The 21,633-nt window shown below is 35.2% G+C and overlaps 1 protein-coding gene across 4 annotated transcripts in view; it reads right to left on the bottom strand.

The window, feature by feature from the left end:
* CSDE1 (cold shock domain containing E1) overlaps positions 1 to 21,633 on the bottom strand; it is a 35,350-nt gene that overhangs the window by 11,589 nt on the left and 2,128 nt on the right. The window contains exons 2-11 of one of the 4 annotated variants that reach the window (XM_043459998.1): positions 16,078 to 16,475; positions 8,929 to 9,075; positions 7,068 to 7,266; positions 5,401 to 5,510; positions 4,911 to 5,003; positions 4,188 to 4,285; positions 1,781 to 1,862; positions 1,374 to 1,502; positions 1,143 to 1,268; positions 313 to 525 (exon numbers count right to left, since the gene is read on the bottom strand). In XM_043459998.1, the coding sequence (XP_043315933.1) occupies positions 313 to 525; positions 1,143 to 1,268; positions 1,374 to 1,502; positions 1,781 to 1,862; positions 4,188 to 4,285; positions 4,911 to 5,003; positions 5,401 to 5,510; positions 7,068 to 7,266; positions 8,929 to 9,066 (1,188 nt within the window). In that variant the 5' untranslated portion in view covers positions 9,067 to 9,075; positions 16,078 to 16,475. The remainder of the gene's footprint in view (positions 1 to 312; positions 526 to 1,142; positions 1,269 to 1,373; positions 1,503 to 1,780; positions 1,863 to 4,187; positions 4,286 to 4,910; positions 5,004 to 5,400; positions 5,511 to 7,067; positions 7,267 to 8,928; positions 9,076 to 16,077; positions 16,476 to 21,633) is intronic. The other 3 variants (XM_043460006.1, XM_043460014.1, XM_043460023.1) reach the window with 3 other exon arrangements.

Here is a 21,633-nt window from a genome sequence, read left to right as displayed (position 1 = left end):
AAAGATGAACTTAAATCAACTCAGTCTTCATATTTAAGGGCCAGAGAAGCACTGGCTCTCAAAAGACCTTAGAAATCATCCTCTCCAGATTTCCATTCTAAAACCTTCTCACATCTATTTCAAGGTAATGGGGAGAGTAGGGTGTCAAACCAAGATTGATTCAATGTCTATATTCTTAATCACCTTAATAAGGTAACTACCCAATATTGTCATGTCTCAAAGAATTTTCAATACCATATCACAAACTTATATATAACATCATCCCACCTACCTTCCACTTTGGATATGAATCTAATAATGTCTGATACTTACCATCTCTCTGGCTTCATTAGTGAACTGAAATGTATTTGATAGAACTTCTATGTTGGTTGCTCGTTCTAATTTGTCACGACGGTCTGTTGAAATATTAAACCTAACGTGGTCACCTTCCAACAGGGTCACCTTGGATTTTGTATCTTTGTCTCCAAAGGGAAGTTCTTTAGGAATCACAAAATCAACTTTGATGCGTCCTGGCAATGGGTCATTCTGATGAGAAGGAAAAACTATTTTAGCTGGAGATTTCTCATCCTTCCTAGTTCTAAGTCAAACAGAAGAACACACAGTAAACCCATGTTATTTATAATAGATAATTCCCTAAAGGAAAAAAAGGTGTTGAAAACCTATGTTCAGTTTGAAAGCTTTTGTGTTCTGTGGTCACATGACACAACCATGAACTCATGATACTGCAGTTAAGATCCTGCACTCTGAGAGATTTTATTTAAGGGAAAAAAATTCAATCTCTTATGTTTTACATTTCCTTAACAATGATACCACTGGTCTCATCTCTTCACTCCACCCAGACCCCATACATACAAAAAAGCCCAACTGGGGCCCAAGCACGCACACATGAATTGTTTCCCCCCCATCTAACAAGCATTTTTTTTTTTGGGTCCCTTTCTCCATATCACTCAGTTAAAACAAACAAACAAACATATTCATGAATGTACCAATGGTTTCCTATTTAGTTTTATTTCTACACATTAAATACTTAATACTTATCACAAAATTACATTAATTGAATATAATAAAACTTCTGTATACCACACCACATTACTCTATTTCTGATGAGGCAAAAGATGACTCTCCTGAAAAAGACTATTTACCTGGTTTTTACTGGGTACTTTGGGGATAACTTTGGTTACAGTTCCTTCAAAATGTTCAATGCTGATATCTTCAAAAATGACTGTTCCTTGAGGCAAAAGTCTGACATCTGTTGCAACTTCTTTACCCTAAATCAGAAGGGAGCAAGGGGGGCACACATGTCATTTTAAGTGTTTCATAAATTTTAACTACTTATCTTAAAAGGTCAAAGTCAAGTTATTTAACTATCTTACATTTCGGTCCTTGATTGTGAATTCCACGTCATCTCCAGGCTGTAAGGATTCTAAGTCACCCTTAAATTCACTATAGTGAAAGAATATCTCCTTTACAATATCGCCTCTTTCAATAAAGCCAAACGCCTCCTAGAGGCAAACAAATATGAAAAAAAACAGCAGGAATATTATGCACTATTCAGCATATATATTTATGATTACAATTAAGAAGTCTTTTCAGTGGCAACATTATTATTTGGTAAAGTCTAATATTAATACTAATTAAATGGCCATTTTAAAGAACATAATTAGTAACCAGATTGCTTTTGAAGTTTATATTTTTTAAAGGAAAAACAAAGCCTTGGGTTTTAAAGACTTAACACAGCCAAAGAAAAAAACTCAAGTTTGTCAAATTTGATGACACTTACTTTCATGGCACAAACTACTCCCTGATAGCGAGCTTGTTTCTTTTTCAACAGCATAATATTACGAGCACTTACAGCACCAGTACTGGAAAAAAAAGAATCAGGTGGAGATGGTGGGGAACAAAGAGGGGTGGAAAATGCATTGATTTGGTTAGATATGATGACTTTAGAGAAACAATAATTTTCTAAGCCCTCAAGACTTCTGCATCATCACTAATATAAGATTTTCTAATACACAATCCTTTTCATATAGCTTCACATGCAAAGGACTTTTGCCCAAACTTCCTAGCTTTTTAAACTGGGCACATTTATATGTAACCGTTTTTCTTTTGGGCTGTTGAAAATAAGTCCACAAATTGGTTGCCATCAGATGGGGAATGCTAAGGTTTTAGAGAGGCTATTACTTGAACAAACATGGAGTAGGAATTATGTATTGCAAACAAACATATGAGGAAACAGAGATAAATAAAAGATGGTCCTGTTTGCAATGAATACTGTAGTAGCTATCCCATCAATCCTACAGCAAAGAAACGTGTAATGCAGTGATTATAGGAGATATTTGCTATGCTTTAAAAAAGTGACATTCACCTCCACTGAAAAGAAAGACGTCATATGTTGCTAAACTGGCCCCATCTTTGAGCAGCAGCATGTAAATCTGATAGTGACCCCACTGACTGTAGCCCACCAGGCTCCTCTGTCCGTGGAATTCTCCAGGCAAAAATATTGGAATGGGTAGCCATTCCCTTCTCCAGGAGATCTTTCCAACCCAGGGATTGAAGCCAGGTCTCTTGCATTACAGGCAGATTTCTTTACTGTCTGAGCTACCAGGAAGCCCTTAAAGATGGCACAAATTGTCTAAGATGGAAGAGTATTTGTTGGTGTTGTTTTTAAGATCTTCAGGCCAAGCTATTGGTCTTATTACTTCCCTTAATTCTTCATGGACAGAGTGTAGCCCAATTGTGCTTTTTATTTCAGAAACTTAACAGATTAACAGAAGATGCTGGAAAAATCCTACGTGCTTTCGCAACTCACTACAGTGAAAGGTCTTATGTAGAGCCAGACTTGGGATTGAAATGTCAATTTAAAAGCTGTGTGACTTTAGGCAAGTTACTTTATGAGAACATACCTCACTTTACACATGGAAGACTTATCAGGTAAGGCTGTTCTGAGGATTAACAACTGTACATAAATATTTAGTACAAGAGCTTAGCACATTCAAGACTTTATTTAAAGCCCTTTCGTTGGCTCCCCATCCACCTCAAGCCCTATTTCCTACTTAAGATTAATTTGAGGCCTCAGACTATCCATACCTGTAACTCAATCTGATTTCTTCTAGTCTCACAAGAGGTAACGCTCAAGGCTAAAAATTCTGCACACACCTGGAACTTTATTCTGTACTGCCACTGAAAGTCCATTCCCAGCAACTTTTCCTATTTTTAAGTTCCCTTTGTGCTTGTATCTATCTTTTCCAGTCTAAACTAAAAATAACCATCCATGGGCTTTCTTAACTACACTTTCCTTAACTGCTTATGCCAAAGAATTCAACAGCTCTATTTCCTGCCTGTCACTAGCTTGTTTAGATCTATACATACAACTACATATTTAATATCTTTACCCACAGACACCTCAAATTCAAAATGCCAAAATAAGCATAATTCTTCTCCCACTCTTAATCTCTGCTGTACCTCCTAAGTCCAGTTACTGGTATCATTAGCTGTCCAGTAGCCCAAGCAAGAAAAATGGCATTTGGGACTCCTCTTCCCCTAGATCTAATAAACACCTCTATCAAGTTATTAAAGTTGGTGACTTTTTTTCTCTTATGTGACTTGAGTCCTATACCCTACTACCACTGGCCTATCCATATTAGACCTTTATCTTTCATATTAATTCTCACATCTCTGCCTCTTGTCTAGAGCATCCCTACTCTCCAAAAGCCTACCATCCCCACCACTTCCAACAATTGAAACCATACTTCCCCAATTAAAATCCTTCAAAGATTCCTGTTACTAATGAATAAAGTTCAAACTTCATCTTTCTATGATCCAGTCAATTCAATCAACTCAAACTTTTGGCCATTTCACCCAAATGCTACTTCCTTTACCCAGAATGTTTTTCTCATTTCCCTAGTGACTCCTCATCTCAAAGTGTGCCTCAAGCACTGCTGTTTGGCAAAACTTTCACGGATCTCCAGTAGAGACCTGTGAAAGTTCTGATCATGTTTTAATTATCCTCCTATTTCTGACACCTTGCATAGTGTTTATCAAAGAACTGATGCTCAAATGTTTAGCTGATGAATAAAAATGTAAAAGATCATGAAAATTATCCAGATTTACAAGTCAGGTTTTTGACTCACTTCAAACTTCTTACTGCAAAAAGAAAAAATCCACTTAAATGGGAGAAAAGAACTTACTGTTTATTGTTATCAATTACAAAGTTTATTTTATCTCCAGTTTCCAGCTGAACATTCCCTTCAACATCTTCAGGGGTGTAAGTCAGATAAAACACTTCCTGTGAATTAACAAGTTATTATTACTATATTGCAGGATGCATGTTCACTGTATAATCTGATTTACTTTGTTAAATACTTCTTAAACTGGCATTTAAAACCGAATCTCTTAATTAAATGACTTTTTGACAAGTACATTAACTTATTCATATAAACACACTTTCCCTCCAAGGTGCTGATGACTTCTGCGAGTCCACAGCTGAGCAGCAATCCAACTTCAAAAAGCTTAAACACGTGGAAGTGTTTGCCCAGAGGCTATAGTTACATTTCAAAAAAACAATTTTTATATAAGGCATTCCAAACAAAAAAAGCTGGAGTTAGTGCTTAAAAGGAACCAGAAAAAAGATCCCTTCCCACAACCCCCACAAAAAGTAAGTAAAAGAAGCATTTTACCTTAATGTTCTAACTAAGGTCACACGTGGGCAAGCTAAGACACTTGGAAGTCCTATGGATTTTTTTTTTCTTTTTAAAGTTTTTGATTATGCTGCACTCAAAGCCTCTTTGAAACCAAATTTAAAACTGATTTTTAATCAACTGCAGCTTACGTTTTCTATTTTGAATTTTAAAGTACGCTTATAGATCACATGGTGGATCAGGCAAAGGTTTAAGAAAAATACACAAGTTTACCCCATTACGTTCGTAGCATACACTCCCTGTTGGACTCTGACCCGGGGCAGCTGGAGATTTACTCTCTAAGTTGTGAGGAACAGCGCACACAACCTACCAGTCAAAAAAAAAAAAATTTCCATTGCTAATCATTTCAGGAGCAGCACTGTGCAATATAAACTGAATTTTAATATCCTCTATACTATACACAGGGATGCATTTTAATATGATCCACAGAGGATGTCATGCTGCCAAGTTTCAAACTTACAGTACAGAAACGGACTGTAAGTATAGACTTAGGGTTATATGTAAAAACCCAAATGACTCTTGACCTGATTTTTATTTCAGGTCAAGAAATGCCAGTGCTTCTGATATAATTTTAAAATAGTAACTTATATACTATAGCTCTCTTGCGTGCAAACTGAGGAGATGGGGTGAATCTTCCTTTTCTAATGTGAAAGATATGCAAATTCAGGGCCCTAAGAAAATATAAAGCATCAAAGTCACTAACTTGTCCATTAATTCGTTCTTCAGGGAGGATTTCTTGTTTTATCTTCACCAGTTTAACAGCAATGGGTTTCCCAGTCCGCCGGTCAGATGATACTTCAAATTCAACATCATCTAAAATAAAGAGTGTTATATTTGTTGAACTAATTTTGGGAAAATGGTATCTCACTTTAAAGTTAAACTTAATGCTGCATTTGAGTTTTTCTCTAAGTGTAGTCCCTGGACCAATGGCAGCAGCAGCAGCATCACTTGAAGCACAGAAGACACGTAAATTCTCAGGGCCCACTCCAGACTTACTCAAAAACAGACTCTGGGCATCAGGTACAGCTATCTATGTTTTAATAAGCCTTGTAGGTAACTTTGATACAAACTAATGTTTCAGAACCACTGCTTTAGACTAAGTCATATCTCAGTCTTAGTTTTCATGGCACTTACACATACTACAAATGGTGCAACGTGATGATGATGTGATTTGGCAAGCTTCCCCCCCCCCATTAAAATCCCTCTATACCCTCAGTTACTTCATCTGTAAAATGAGGATTAACCAATATAACACTCTTGTACAATATTTGGAATGCCAAATATTCACGTTAACACATTATTGACCAGAGACGTATCAATACATTTTTAGAGAAAGATAATCAACGTCACTGTTCAAAGTCATTAGATCTTAAAACTTATCACAGGTTCATTACACAAGTTACGACTGTCCTTATCATTCATTTTGCTCTTTTTTTGTGCCAACCCTGTGTATATTATAAATGCAAGTTTATCACCGTAAAAATTTTTTAAATGATACTGCAAAATTTTGAGTGAAAAATTTTTTGGTGAATTTTACACAGATTCTTTCTCTCACTAACTGAGAGACATATATACTAGTGGCTCAGAAGATGACAGTTCTTCAAAATATAGTTCAGATGATGTGACTATTAGACCAACAAAAACACAAAAATCCTTAGTGACTGATTCTGATACAGAAAGTGAAAATGAAACTCATGGTGCTGCAGAAGCCTTTACAGGTGTGTCAGGTGTTAACTATTCAACATAATAACCCACAAAGTGTTAGTGAAATAACAGAATTAATTTCTGGCCAGCCAAGATAAAAATATCAGACACTGGTTTCTGCAAAAATCCCTCAGTCAATAACGAGTTAACTATTGCTCTAACTTTTTTCTCAAAGATATTTTAAAACACACAGAGACCTTGTAACTTCAGTCCTTTAATAAGCCACACTTTTTCTACACATGAAAGTAATTTCTATGGTGTCAGCCAAAATGAATTTCCATCTAGTCCAATGGTGACATCGTACGAGTTATTTTTTTTCAGCTACTACCCAAGCTAGGACCTGGCAAAACAATTAAAACTAACATTATAAAAGTTTAATATTTTACTGGCTTAAAACCTAATAGCCAAACAATCATTATTAGGGGGAGTAACAAATCTACCAAGTATTTACTTAAAAAATATTCAAAGGTATCTTTTACTCAATTACTCTTTCATCCCTCAAAAAGATCACCACCACAAGCGAAATCAGGATTCTGCTGATTTATATAGACAAATTTCAGTTAATTGGTACAATGAAAAGGCCAAAACCATAGCACTGTCAAGAATACGTTGATATGCAAGAAAAATTTGGGATCAGTTTTATAAAAAGGAGAACCGACAAATTACCTCCTACTTTTAAGTCCTGCAGGTTGCCATTATACTGTGAACAGTGGAAGAAAAGTCTAGCTTGACGTTCTGAACACTGAATAAATCCATAAGAGGTTAGCAGTTTTTCAATAACCCCAGTTTCACGCAGTGCTGCTGAAGTACCATTGGGGTACCCATTATGTCCATTGTTGTGGAGAAGGTTTGGATCAAAGCTCATCTGTTTTAAAAAGAGAAAGAACTCAATACATACAGATCTGTACATTCTCTCTGTAGCATACTAAGTCTGATTAACAAATCACTGAACTTTTAATATGAAAAGGCAAAGAAAATAAAGGTAATACAAGTAAAGGGAAGATTATGTGTTTTTATTATGGAAATGTTAATTTAGCCAATAAAACATTTCAGAGGAAGTAATTCAAATTATTTTGGGGAACAGTCCCAATTTATGGTAGGATTTTCACATCCCACAAATCACATTTCTGGAGTTTAAATATTAAGACAAAGCAACCACGTAAGTAAAAGCTGCCTTTAATTAAATTACTAAAACAAGAAGATCAGGACAAAGGCAACTAATATTCAAGAAATGGAAAACCAAACTACCAGGACATATCATTAAGGAATTTATTAATACTTATTTTGAAAGATAAATAGAAACCTTGATGCTATTTGGTAAGCCATGCATCTTGAAGGCAATTACTTAAGTTAGTAAAAAGAATAAAAGAAACCTTCTATGCAATACTTATTTCAAACCAGAAAATGCATGCACACTCAAGTCTTTTAATGGAAGATGACTGGAAACAGTGAGTTAGACAAGAGTTTTCTAAGAACTCCAAGACAACAAAAACTCTTCAATCCTAAAAATAATCAATCACTTCATAGGCACAATTAAAAGAAGTCTTTTCATTTGTTGCAGACACTGATGAAATCTCCAAATACTGTCATTTGTTTCTGTGATTAGATAAAGCAAAATAAAAACATTCTTTAGTAAAAGAGGGGCTATTTAAATGCAATGCACCTATTTAATCATCAGATACTGTCTATCACAGTGGGTATTTCATTTTATTTAAGTGAAGCATGACACAGGACAAAATCCCCAGGGAAGGTTAGGTTAGGTCTATAACTGATCTACTATAGCAACATATCCACATCTTTACAACTAGTTTTAGACTTTTTCATTGAAAATTTGACTCAAGCATTTTCACTTGTTTGATGTTGGGCTTAATAAGAATATTTTTCATTAGGAAAAAAAAGACCACTGAAATTATAGAAAGATAAACCCAAGTTTCAAGTAGTTAAACACTGTGTGGGATAGCCAAATCATGCAAAACATGTGATGTGCAAAAGCCATCACATCTGTAGGTGGTTAATTCCAGTTCTTTCATGGTAGACACTGTTTTGTGCTGGATGTGTAGTAACTCATTTAATTTTTACAAAAGCCCAGGAGGATGTAATACTGTCCCTATTTCACTAATGATGAAACAGACACTGAGATTAAATGACTTGCAAAAGTCAAATGACAGAGGATTCAAAACCATATGCACAATGTGCACATATGCACAACAGACTCTAAACTAGGGCATGTCAAAGTGAAGTTACCCAGTGATCTGGTTAAAATACAAAATCTGACTCACTGACAGGGGTTTGAGATTCTCTACTTCTAACAAGTTCCCAAGGGGATACCAATGCTTTTGATTCCTGGACACCCTCTGAGTAGCAAGCCCTACACTACTAAACTTACCTTTCGAGATTCAAGGTGAAGGAAATGCTTAGGGAAGTTAGAAAGTGAGTTTGCAGGGTATTTCAATCAAACTGAGTGATGCCTCTTAGTCATGCTCTGAACACAAAGAAAAAAGCTAGGATGACTGCTTCCCTGACTTACAGATCTCTGATACGTGGGGGTCCTCTTTTGTTTTTTAGTCCCAGATGAGGTAGAAGATGAAGATAAAGGTAAAGAAAGTGAAGGAGGGGCTGCAGGAGGGGGATGAGGATCGGATGGCACAGTAAAAACGTTCTCCATCTCAAACAGCTGTGATAACATAGCACAATGTTTATAACTATCATCAGTAACAATTTAACGCACATTTGTTAGTCAACCTGTGTATCTTTACCTTTACCATTAGGTTACTTTAGCAAAATAGGAATCATTTAATCAGATTTCTACCAACAAAATAAATTACAGCATTAACATTAAAAGGTCAAACTGAAATTTTTTAAAGCACTTACTTAATCCCAAATCCACAATATTTACAGTTTTAAAAATGCTCTAAGGACTCTGGTGGTTGCTACAGTGAGACAATTGAGCCCAAAGTCTTCAAAATGTCTCACAACTTCACACAGAATCCAATATTATCAATCACTTGCCTCCCTAAAGAAGGTTATACACAGGATAATTCAATGGTGTGTAGGAAGAAAGAATCTTAACTAGAATAAATGTATTTTGTCCAGAGATAACAATTAGCTTTTTAAATAGTTAATATGTATTTATAGAAAAGGCTTTGCTGAATTGCTTTGTCAGATCATATCACAGGTCAAACATAAAGTATTCTGAGGTTAAGAGTGGAGAGCCTCACAAGAGATTGACAGTGAAGCCCTCATTTACTTTCAGCATATTAAGTTTACATTTCCCCAACTAAGTGCACATACAAATTTAGCTATCTAGTTTAATTAAACTGCCCTCACAAACAGAAAGTGTTGAGAAAGATTCCTAGAGAATAATCTTAGATAGAAGATAATGCTAATAAAGCAAGCAAAGGCAGAGTACTGGGAGCCAATACTTCTAATCCGGGCATTAGTTCTTATACTTCCACATTATGAAATAAATAACCATTAATGAGATCTGACAAGTCTCACAAAAAACTAAGATCAAGACTGTGATACTTCGCCACCAATAGTAGTGATAAAACACAAAATCCATGCTGTGCCTTAGATGTTAATTCATGGTAGTATAAGGTTTTTAAATTAAACACTTACAAACTAAGCATCCAGATATGTATTTTGAGTGAGGCTGGAAAGTTTCTGTTAACAGGTAAACTACTTTTAAAATACTGCTTATTTTATCTTTGTCCTATTTGTACCACTGCTTTGTAATGCAAGTAAAGTAAAATCACACAATTTATAAAATATACACATGTACATTTTCAAATTAATTTGAAAGCCACTATTCCACCATCACTGACTTAGATCATGACTTTCAATTTCCGCTTTTTTCATGTTTAGACTAGTTCTAACCATTCAAGTAAGAATGCTGATCTATAATACATAGGCCAGCAAGCTGCAAAAACCACATCTCCAGTCCTAGCAGTGGTAGGAGGTAGTAACTCATTTTTCTCACCCTAAGGGAAAATGAACCAGAATCAAAGGGATTACAGCTGTCATTTCCTTCTAAGACTAAACTGTTCCCCAGGGAGGGTATTGGAATTTAGGCTGTATTGCTTGAATCTCATTGCACTTTTAGATGTGCACATCAAAACAGAATTGAAACAGAACCTCTCCTTTCTCCTAGTATCTTAAGTTTCTTTCTCTACCCTTTATCCAATTTGAGAACTACTTTTCAAAAATGGAAAACCATGTATTATTCAAGCAACTTTAGAGAAGACAGTACATTAACCCTTAATAAAATTCTTAATAGTACACTTAAATTCTTTTTTAAACAAGCACCAACAAAACTTTAAAGAAAACACCATTAGACAAAATGGTAGGTTATTTAAAGAAGAAAAAACATATAAAACCAAACAATTACATAAAAAAAGAAATTCAATGGAAAAAGCAAGTAGCTCAACAACAGATGCTTGTTTATAAAAAATTAAAGACAACAACAAAAAAGGAGGTGGTGGTAGGAGGAATGAACCAGTATATAAATGTTATTTGGCTTTTTTAAAAAATAGGCGGAAAAATCTATAGTTGCTCAACTCATAGCATACAGAAAGTATATTTCAGATAAACTGTGTTAAATGTCTTAACATATTAAATAAAAATGCATGTATTTATAAAGATTTTGGAAAGGTGACTTTCTAGATTTAAAGTCAAAAGAAAACGGTGTAAGGCAAAGGATCGATATTCGATTATGTAAAAAGTATAAACTTTTATACTCAAACCTAAAGAGAAGAAAAGCACATGTAAATATATAAGTGTATCATTAAAGAATTTAAGCAAATCAGTTAAGAATTAAACTACCAGAACATAAGCTTCATGAGAACAGGTACTTTTTGTTCAAAGCTAAATCTCCAGTGTTGCACAGAGTTTAGTACATAGTAAGCACTTATTTGCTGAACTGTGGAAGACAAATAAATTAAGTCTTAAAAGATTATTCATTAAAGACAAAATATATAAGCTTCAATTGTGGCAAGCAAATATTCAGATAAAAGCAAATTATTCATTTATCAAACTACCAAAGAAAAGATTTAAAAAATACTGAGAAAGTAGGTTAAGAACACGCTAATATTTTTTCATGGTAGTAAACTGGTGCAATCTTTCTGAAATAAATTTAATCACATGTACCAAAACATGGTGGTATTTTCCTTAATAATTCTACTGCAGGAAAATTATCCTGAGGAAATGTGAAATGTGGACAAGGCTTTATGCACAAATGTGTTCACTAAAATGTTTTAATAACAAATTTCTAGAAACAATCTAAAGTTTAACAATGGGTCAATAAGTCACAGTAATTTATATAATGGCAAAAAATATTTATATGATTTCAACTGGTATTTTAAAAAGGAAAAGACCATGAAAATCTACTTTAATACTCACAGACAAGAAAATACTTAGATGGTGTTTGAAGGGCACAGAGGTAAAATTGGTAAGTGGGAACAGAATCTAGTACTCACTCCTCACTCCACCTTCACATCCCTAACCACTGCTTCATGCACTAAACCATGCTGAGTGCCTACAATGCAGCAGTGCTGTTCGAGGTTCTACTTGTATAGTAGTGAACACAACAAACGAATATTACCAAGTCCAAGTTTAGACTTTTTCTTCTTCCAACATCTCTTGAGTTGTTTCTCCGTTTTTCCTAACCTAGTCTGCTTGGCTCTCACTGAAAAGGAATTAGTTTAGAAAAGGTAGTCTATGGATACCAAGGGGGAAAGGAGTCAGATGAATTGGAGAATGCAACTGACATATTTACACTATTGATATTATGTATAAAATAGATAACTAATGAGAACCTACTGGCACAGAGAACTCTACTCAATGTTCTGTGGTGACCTAAATAGTAAGGAAATCCAAAAGGGGATATTTCTAAATATATAGCTGATTCACTTGATGATATAACAAATCTAAACATTGTAAAGCAATTATACTCCAATAAAAATTAAAAAACAAACAAAAATGAACCAAGGTCAACTAATCACAGACAACTGGGCTTTAAGCTACAGACCATTATAACGTCCTTGCTTCCACTTCTCTGTAAGTCTTCTCCCCTGCTCCCATCGTAGGAGCACACCTTACCACTTTCAGTTTGCCACTGCCCGACTGAAATCAATAAATGTTCAAATAAACTCTTACCAAAAAACCCCCAATCTATTTCACTGTACAACAGTTTTAGAAAATGACTGTCTTCTTAATCTAAACATACCTTCCCTTAACTTCCTTCCTCTGCTCCTTTCAGTTTTCCGAATGCAACCGTTTTTCAGACTAATTGCTGTGTTCTGGATATGTTCTAAATAATCATCCACTGAGGTACATGTCACTACTTCTCTTATTGTACCGTGACCAATATTATAATACAGACAGCGCTGAGTGATTATGTTTCTTGATTCTGTAGACTAAGAAGTTTCCGTAACTTCATATAACTAGGAAAAAAAAATCTTCTATATTACTTAATAAATCAGTAAAATCAGGTTTCTCCTTCTCCTATTTCTTATAACTGATCATTTATTACTAAAGAAAAAAACTAACCTAATAGTTAGGGTTAGTTACTTCATACAAAAAGCCTGGAATGATGCTTATACATAAATATTCACATAACTACTTATGCTAAATCTTGAAAAGGAAGGAAGATAGAATCTGGCAGCATATATGTGGAGACCCCTTTGAAAATCAGTCCATTATTCAAAGTCTTTTAATGTTTATTATGCAATCTATATTTCTGCATACTGATCACTATGCTATCATGACATACTCTGTCAAATCTTACTGAAAATTTTTTATTTTGGGCTCCTGGACTTTTGATAGGGATGAAGAGCAAGCTCAAAAGTTTGCACACCTGACTGTGAAAATTAATCAAGACGTGTAAAGTTCCTGGTCATGGATCTCCATTAACTACTAGCACACTCCAGCAAGTTACCCTGTCATCTTATTGACTGGGGCGTTAGTTTTCTTTTAATGTTCCTAGCTTTGCTTTCCTTCTGTCATCCGTCTTGATCAAAATACTCACCGAAACAATCCATGTATATCTTTAACATGCCAATCAAACTTCTTAAAAACCTTATTCTTTCTTGGTACTTTTTAGGGTCAATCCTACTCTTCAATATTTATTCATTCCTAATTTTGTACTACTTTAAACTGTTTTTAGGAAAAAAGAAACAAAAAAACAAAAAACAAACATCTCTTAAATGTGGTTCTCATATGTAGAGAGTAACCTTATGGATACCAAGAGAGTAGGGAAGGTGAGATGAATTGGGAGATGGGGATTGACATATATACACTACTATTTATTGAATATAAAATGGATAACTAATGAGAACCCACTGTAGAGCACAGGGAACTCTACTCAGTGCTCTGTGGTGATTTAATGGGGAGCCAATCTGTATCAAAGAGTGGATATATGTATACACATGCCTGATTCACTTTGCTGTATAGCAAGAAACTAAGGTAACACTGTAAACCAACTATACTTCAACAAAAATTAAATTAAAAAAAATCTGTAGTCTATTGCATTACCAAATCTGTTTCGTTAGCTGCACTCCTGTTAACTGGAATTCACAACTGTACAATGAGAACATGTTTTAATGTCAATACCCCCACTCATTTATCTGTTTGTAAATATTTACTATATTAGTATTTAGCCTATGTATCGTAAACTAAACTGCTTACCAGAGTAAAAAGAATACAAAGATTAGGTTAAACATAAAGCACTTCTACTTTAAAATCCATTTCTACAATTCATGTCAAGGCAGTCAAAGCTCTACCATCTTGTCTTTTACCCTTCTGAATAAAGATAAAAGCTGTGCAATTTCAATCTCCATTATTTTATCTAGCTCAGCACAATTGGCAGCAGTCTAAAATTATTTTTAAAAAGTCAGAGGAGGAGGGAAGAAGAAACAAAGAGAAAAATCAAGTGGTAAAATAACCTTAGAACTAAGTAACTAAATGTCTGTTTATGGGTAATTTAAATAAATTGGTATTACTGGTAGTTCTAAATTAAGAAATAATTCTGGTCCATAGTAAGGTGATTACCACAATTAAGCTTTCAACCTTTAAATAAATTGTAGATATGGGTCCAAGTGCTTTTTGGAACAGTAATGAAGCTTTTGTAAAACAATCATCTTAAGAATGATCAGTTTTCACTCCCCATCTTATTTGATCAATGCATGCACACTCAGTCACTCAGTCGTGTTCACTCTTTGTGACCGATGGACTGTATCCCACCAGGCTCCTCTATCCATGGGATTTCCCAGGCAAGAATACTGGAATGGGTAGCCATTTCCTCCTGTAGGTGATCTTCCGGACCCAGAAACCAAACCCTCGCCTCCCGCATTGCTGGCAGATTGTCTGCCGCTGAGCCACCAGAGAAGCATGCATTTTACAAAAGAATTACTACCAAGTTCTCCCTGAAATTATCTTCCTTGGCACTCCTTCCTGACTAGCTCTATTTCTTTAAACATTCTTCTCTTTGGCATTTCTTCCTGAATTACCTATAAAGTGATGACTCCATTCTGAATCCCAAGTCTTTATTTCTGATTTCAGAAAATCTAGAAATGAAAGATTTAAAAGGAACTGCCCTTCACAATCCTACTTCCCCCCAACAACCACTGTTCAGCATTCCATACTACAATATTTTCTCAACTTTAGATTATTATCTTACATACAAAATAGATTTCCACAGGTTCCCACTTGAACTTCTCTATTTCTATGAACAAAGGTTTCTAACTTGGACAACTGGATAGACTAAATTAATTCCCTCCAGCCTCATTTTCACATTCAACTGGTCACTAGCGCTATTACTTCTACCATTAAAACATGCAGTGTCTATACCTTTTTCTCAGCTTTTACCCTAGCTTTTATCTTCCCTACACTCTGTCCACTGTTTGTAACACATCTCCCCAATGTCAACCTATCCCTTAAAAGCAGTACCATTTGTCTTTTAAAGATACACTTGTGAATATATAATTTTAAAATCTGAATTAATAAACTATTTCAGGTTTGAACTACAAAATCTATTTAGTCCTCGTTTATAAACAGCTGACATCTTTCCTGAAGAATAAAGTCAAATATAGTGGGCCCTTTAGACCCCTCCAGCCAGCATCCCTTTCCAGTTACTCTCTCTGCCCCATAAAACTCTATTCTCTACTCTGTTCATAATGGACTACTCAATATACATCATGGGCTTTCAGATCTCCCCAAACCGGTTCATTCAGTTATCTCTATATCTCTACCAAAGACCCTTCTCTCTCTTAACAAAGTACTACTCACCTTCAAACATCCCTTTTCCTGCAGATTTTCTTTACCCAAGATTACCTCAAACAAGACCGCAAAGGGCTTTCCTTTCTGAAGCCCTAATTTCTAAATAGTACCAATGGAGTTCTCTTTCTATGAGACCAATAAATCAAGAGATCTGTATATACGAATAAATATCTTGGGTGAAAAAAATCCCAGTTCTGGCCATAAATATTGTCCTCATCTAAGAAAAGACAATTAAGTTAAATAAAATAAACTAGTGTTGATATTTTCAGACAAGAGTTGAAAAATATAAACTGTTTTCAGAATACTTTTAGAAGCGAGTAGATTAAGATTTTATACTTAACCAAATAATTAGGAAATCCAGAATTATAAACTAACTCTTGCCAATAGGAAACGATAAACCTACCTCGCAGTGATAATCAAATATTGCACTTTCAGTAGTATTTGCTGATTCTTCTTTTTCAGCAGACGTTTCAAAGAATGAAAGTTGCTAGTATTTAAAAAAAAAAAAAAAAAAGAGCGAGAGAAAACGATCTATCAAGCTAATAAAGAATACAACTGCTGCTGCACCGGGCAATCTCACAGTACAGCACTGAAGAAAACAAAGACTACTAGCAGCGTTGGGAAGTGCTCTTTCAAAGCTGTTGAGTAGGCACAAACTTCTTGTTTCAGATCAAGTGTTGTGTCTTCAACTTAAGTGTACTCTTCTTTGGTCTTGTTGGTTGTTTCGAGGTTTGTTCCTTGCCTGATCTGAACTTGAAGCAGCAGTTTCAGGTGGTAAAGTCTGTTCTGTTACACTTCATACTAGAGATAAGAAATTAAGACATTACGTAAATAATCAGGGATAGAAGGTAGGTAGAGGGAAAAGCTCATCTCATTAACTTCAAATCAAGCAATGCAGAAAACTTGGATGCACACACATTCATCACTTAAGCAATCTCTCAAGTGTTAATGGATACCTTTTGTGGTATTGTACTCAAACCCTGAAATTATTTCGCATTCCTTATTGATATGCCCTCCCCACAAACAAATTCAGTTATATAAATGTTCTACTTAGTGTAGTGTTTTATAACTACCTAGCACTGTGTTATGAACTGTGGAAAATACGAAAGAATCTCCTGTCATCAGAGAATTTATACTCCTGTTGAAAAACAGAGTTATACATGAGAAAAAATTAGATTATAGGACAAAATGTCAAAAATTAATTTGTTCAACTAATACATGGACATCTACTATTGACATACTATTTGAGAAATACTACTTATGGTTTATTCATCACTATATGGACATTAAAGCTACATGGTCAGAGGCTTTTAAACAGGTGGCATTATTTCAGCTTAATTAGGAGAAATAGGCAGATTTTTGAGAAAAAGAAAATAGTTGAGTATCCTAGGCATAAACTATAACATAAACCAAACCAGAATATGCAATTAAATCATAAGTTCCTTGAGAGCAGAGACCATGTATATGATTTTCTATACCTGACATCAAGGGAGCTTTATTTGTGAATGACTGTTACAACAAGTGTGGTTTGCTGTTTCAGAGTAATCAATAGGCTAGTCTGGCTAGAACAGAGTGCTGGGTTAAAGTGAAATGAGATATATGGTGTGACAGATGTACCAGAGCCAGATTATGAAGCATTTCAACTTGATATATAACAAGAAACAGACAGCCTTAGTTCTTTTTTTTGAGAGCCTTAGTTCTTGATGAAATGGTATGAAGTCCTGAAATCCTATGAGATGACTTCATGAAGGAAACAGACATCTCATTTGAGTTGTTGCCATAAGCAGGTAAGAAATGTCTTGAGAAGAGAAACAATTAAGAAAACAAAAGAGAAATGAAATAGACATATAAATAAAACCACAAAATTGTGCTTTTATTAGCTGTAAAAAAATGATTATTTTGCAGTGCCTCAAATGTTGGCTAAAATGGTGCTGTTAACCAAAATGACATACAGGGAAAAGTAAAGGAGGATTTGGTTTTAGATATGCTGAGAAATGGGACAGTATATTTGAAGAACATCAGAAATCAGAATGACTACAAAGTGAGGTCAGAGCTGTGAAACAGTTTAGAGGAGGAGAGCTCAGTACTAATCACCAGTAAATGCTACAAACAAAAAGTTATTTAATCTCCCTGAATTTCAGTTTCTACAATGCAAAATGAAAACTCAGTAACAGCTGATCTACCGCCATTGGGTAAACATTCCATGACTTCATACTGTAATTTCAAATATCAAATGTTACATTTGTTCAATCTTTCAGTTTTATTTGGATCATTCACCTATTACCCAGACTAGACACTTCTTTGAGCAATGGTTCTCAAATCACTGGGAAGCCTATGTCCAGTCCCCACTCAAACAGTAATTTGCCTGGCCTGACTTAGGGCCACTTCTGTAATGATCCTTGAGTCCTCCCTCTCCATCTACACACCCAAAGGTGCAAGTCTTGCCAATATTTCAAGGTATCTTATATATATATATATATTTTTTTTAATTTTTTTATTAGTTGGAGGCTAATTACTTCACAACATTTCAGTGGGTTTTGTCATACATTGATATGAATCAGCCATAGATTTACACTTCTTTTATATTTTTTTGTTCTAAATGACCTATGTGTCCAGTCAGCCAACACATTTGCTAACTTCAGTATCAACTCTTTCCACATTCTGTCATGTAACACTACCAGACTGACTTACCTAAAATTCCAATTTCATCTCATTCATCTCCTTGTCCAAAATCCTCAGTGATTTTCCCAGCACTCTAAATGGGAATTTCTTAATCCTGACTGCAAATCCAACCTACTCGGACAACTTGGGGGGCGTGGCGTGGGGAATCAAAGCCTGGCTCCCAACACGAGGTTGGAATTTAACGGGTTAGGCCCTGGGCACTGGGGTATTTCCCCTCCACCCATCTCCCCAAGGTGTCTGACTCCCAGCCAGCATTTAACCACCGACATTCAAGGTGTGTTCTGTTCTACTTACAGCTTTCCTCTGAGCTCCAAGTCTTCTAGGTTGGTACATTTCCCTCCCTAATTCTTAAAACTTAACTCTTGGGAGATTTCTGAATTCTACTCTCTGTGCATATGGGTCTCGCCACAAAGTACATATTTTGTCATCTTAAATGTTACAAAAAAAAAAAAAAAATCCTTTCTTGACCATTCTAGCACAGATTACCTAATTCCCACTAAAGGAGGCATTAACTCCCACTGCTGGCATCATTCTTTCTGGTACCAAATCATTTCTGCACTTGGTTTACAGGTTTATGTATCTTGTTCCTTTAATATGCTTCAAATTTCTGAGAGACAAACTCAAGTTTCTTTCTTTATCACAGCGTCCTTTAGCACCTTACTAGGTACTGCTAAACTTACCACAGCAGAAACTAATACAGCAAAAAGACAATGATAGATAATAAGCAAAAGACAATTCAAGTTGGTATACAGTTCTACCAACTTTAAAAATTTTTTTTTTACTGAACTGGATAGACTTAATTATCCAACCAAGAAGTAACCTCTTCTTTGAAAAAAAGACACCCACCTGGAATTGAAATAAACTGGCTATTCACTCATGCCAAGATTATTAGATTCATGGGTGGTACTGACAAATCATTTTGCTTTAATCCTCAGTGTACCCCCTACAGCACCCCCCGTCCCCCCTGCCCCAGACACTTATATACAGAACGCTAACTTAAAACACTAGGGGACTTCCCTGGTGGTTGGTCCAGTGGTTAAGACTCTGTGCTTCCACTGCAGCGGGCATGGGTTTGATTCCTGGTCGGGGAACTAAGATCCCACATACTGCAGTGTGGCCAAAAACCCACAAAAACTAAGGAGCAATTTAAATGTGGATCTGAGAGTCTTCCTGACCTCTAGATAAGGAACTTCTTTCTCTTTGCTCTGTATAGGAACACTATCACCATTAATTATCAACTACTATGACTTGCTGTTTCAGCAATTAATGCCAATTCCTTTACTTGAACTGAATATCCAAACAGTCATGCCCTATTTCACCTTCCTTAAAATTATCATGACCTGTCTTATTTACTGTCTCCTCCAGTTGGCTGCTTTATCTCAAAGAGCTAGCCGAAGCCAGGCACATAGTAGGTACTAAAGTAATACATATGTTGAACCAGTACATTTTTACAGCATTACTTCATCTAAAATGTTACCATATAACCTAGTTTATCATTTTGACAAATTATACTCACAAGTCTGTACAGCATTCACTTGGGAAGAATGCTAAAGAAATGATGAACCAGTCTTTCAGTCTCTCTACCTAATCCACTCTGTTCAAATTACTTTCATTGAAAACAACAGCAAAGACCCAAATAGCATGGAACTGAAAAGGTTCTCTGTTGATTTATATGACCAATACTCATTCCTGCCTTAACTCCGAAGTTCATAATTCTTTTTTTCCCCTCAGTTCATATTTCTTGATGCCGTAACTCAAGACAAGTTTAATTTTATTTATAATAAGTTTTCAGTTTCACTTTGGGATCTAAGGAAAGTAATAAATTTAATTAACCACCTCAAAACAACTTAAGTCATCACCATTTTGAGTGGAAATAATATCAAATTGCTGCAACTATCTTTTTGTATAGGTTCACTGTAGTAAAAACAATTGTGCTTATTACCAGACACTTAAAATTATACCCTCCCATCACTTAACTTCTTTTATGATACACTAATACTTTGAAATAGGACAAACGGTAGTGTGGAAAGAAGCTGAAGAAATGCTCCAGACACAAAAATCAGAACAGTGCAGACTAGCATTGTCCAACAGAAATATTGTGCAAGTGACATATGCAACTTAAAAATATCCTAGTAATCATATTAATGCTGAAAGAAACCAGTAAAATTCATTTTAATTAAGTATCTTATTTAGCCAAATCCAAATGTCATCACTTCCCACAGACAATCGACATGCTTTTAAGATCCCTTGAAATTGAATGTTTATATTTCAGCACATTTCAACTCTCAGAACTGTGCCCAGTTCAAGGGCCCAAAGGCCACACAAAGCTAGTGGCTACCACATTGGCCAGAGAAGGTATAGACTAATTACCAGGAAAAGGCATTGGCATGCCCAGTAAAACAAGAGCAAATGTAAGGCCATTGGGCAAAGACCTTCGCTGATAAAAAGCAGCAGTACCTAGCAAACTTGCCCATAGAAAGAGTTTGCAATGGGCAGTTTACACTTACTATCAATACATCCAAGAAGCAGAAGTCCAAACAACTAACTGGTTATATACCAGCCGCAACTGTAAACCAATGGATAGTCCATAGGTTCAATGTGAATAAATTGCTGATCAATTTATTTTCAACTATACATTAATGTTTTACCTCAGTATAAAAGCACATATAATGCTCCCCAAATAATCTTTCAATGCACCATACTCAGTTTAATACCTCTAATAAAAAATGTAGCACAAGAGAAACATCTATGTTTCTCGAACACAATGTAGCACAGGAAAAACATAATTAAATGGAAAAAAAGTTTTGAATTATTCAGTTTTCTAACTAGACACTCATACATGCAAGCAGAAAACACTCCAATACAAGACAAAGAAATTTTTAAAAACTGTAATTTGGCAGAAAGTATTTAACAGCAAGAAATGATGGAATTCAAGAAAACAAGTTACTCCCAACACAGCAACATCACCACTGAGGACATTCCAGCTATTAAGTCTTAAAAAATAGTTCTAATTCTTCTAGCTGTAATTCTCTATTATGAAAAATCCTACAAGTTAGAGCTTTCCACAAGACAGTCTGGGTTAAAGGTCTCGAAGTAGTTCCCACTTTGTTTTTTAAGAAGATGATAAATCAATGCCTTGTATTTATTTAACAAGATCAAGATTTTTATTTTGTAATACAGCCCTCAAATTCAACTCCTTAAAAATCTGCCCACACAGCATTTCCATTTTTAAACTACCTTGTTAAAAGTATGGTCCTCACAACAATGTGAATGAACT

This window comes from Cervus canadensis, chromosome 2 (genome assembly GCF_019320065.1).
Source record: "Cervus canadensis isolate Bull #8, Minnesota chromosome 2, ASM1932006v1, whole genome shotgun sequence".
Classification (NCBI taxonomy): Eukaryota; Metazoa; Chordata; class Mammalia; order Artiodactyla; family Cervidae; genus Cervus; species Cervus canadensis.
This window is presented reverse-complemented; position numbering and strand designations above follow the sequence as displayed.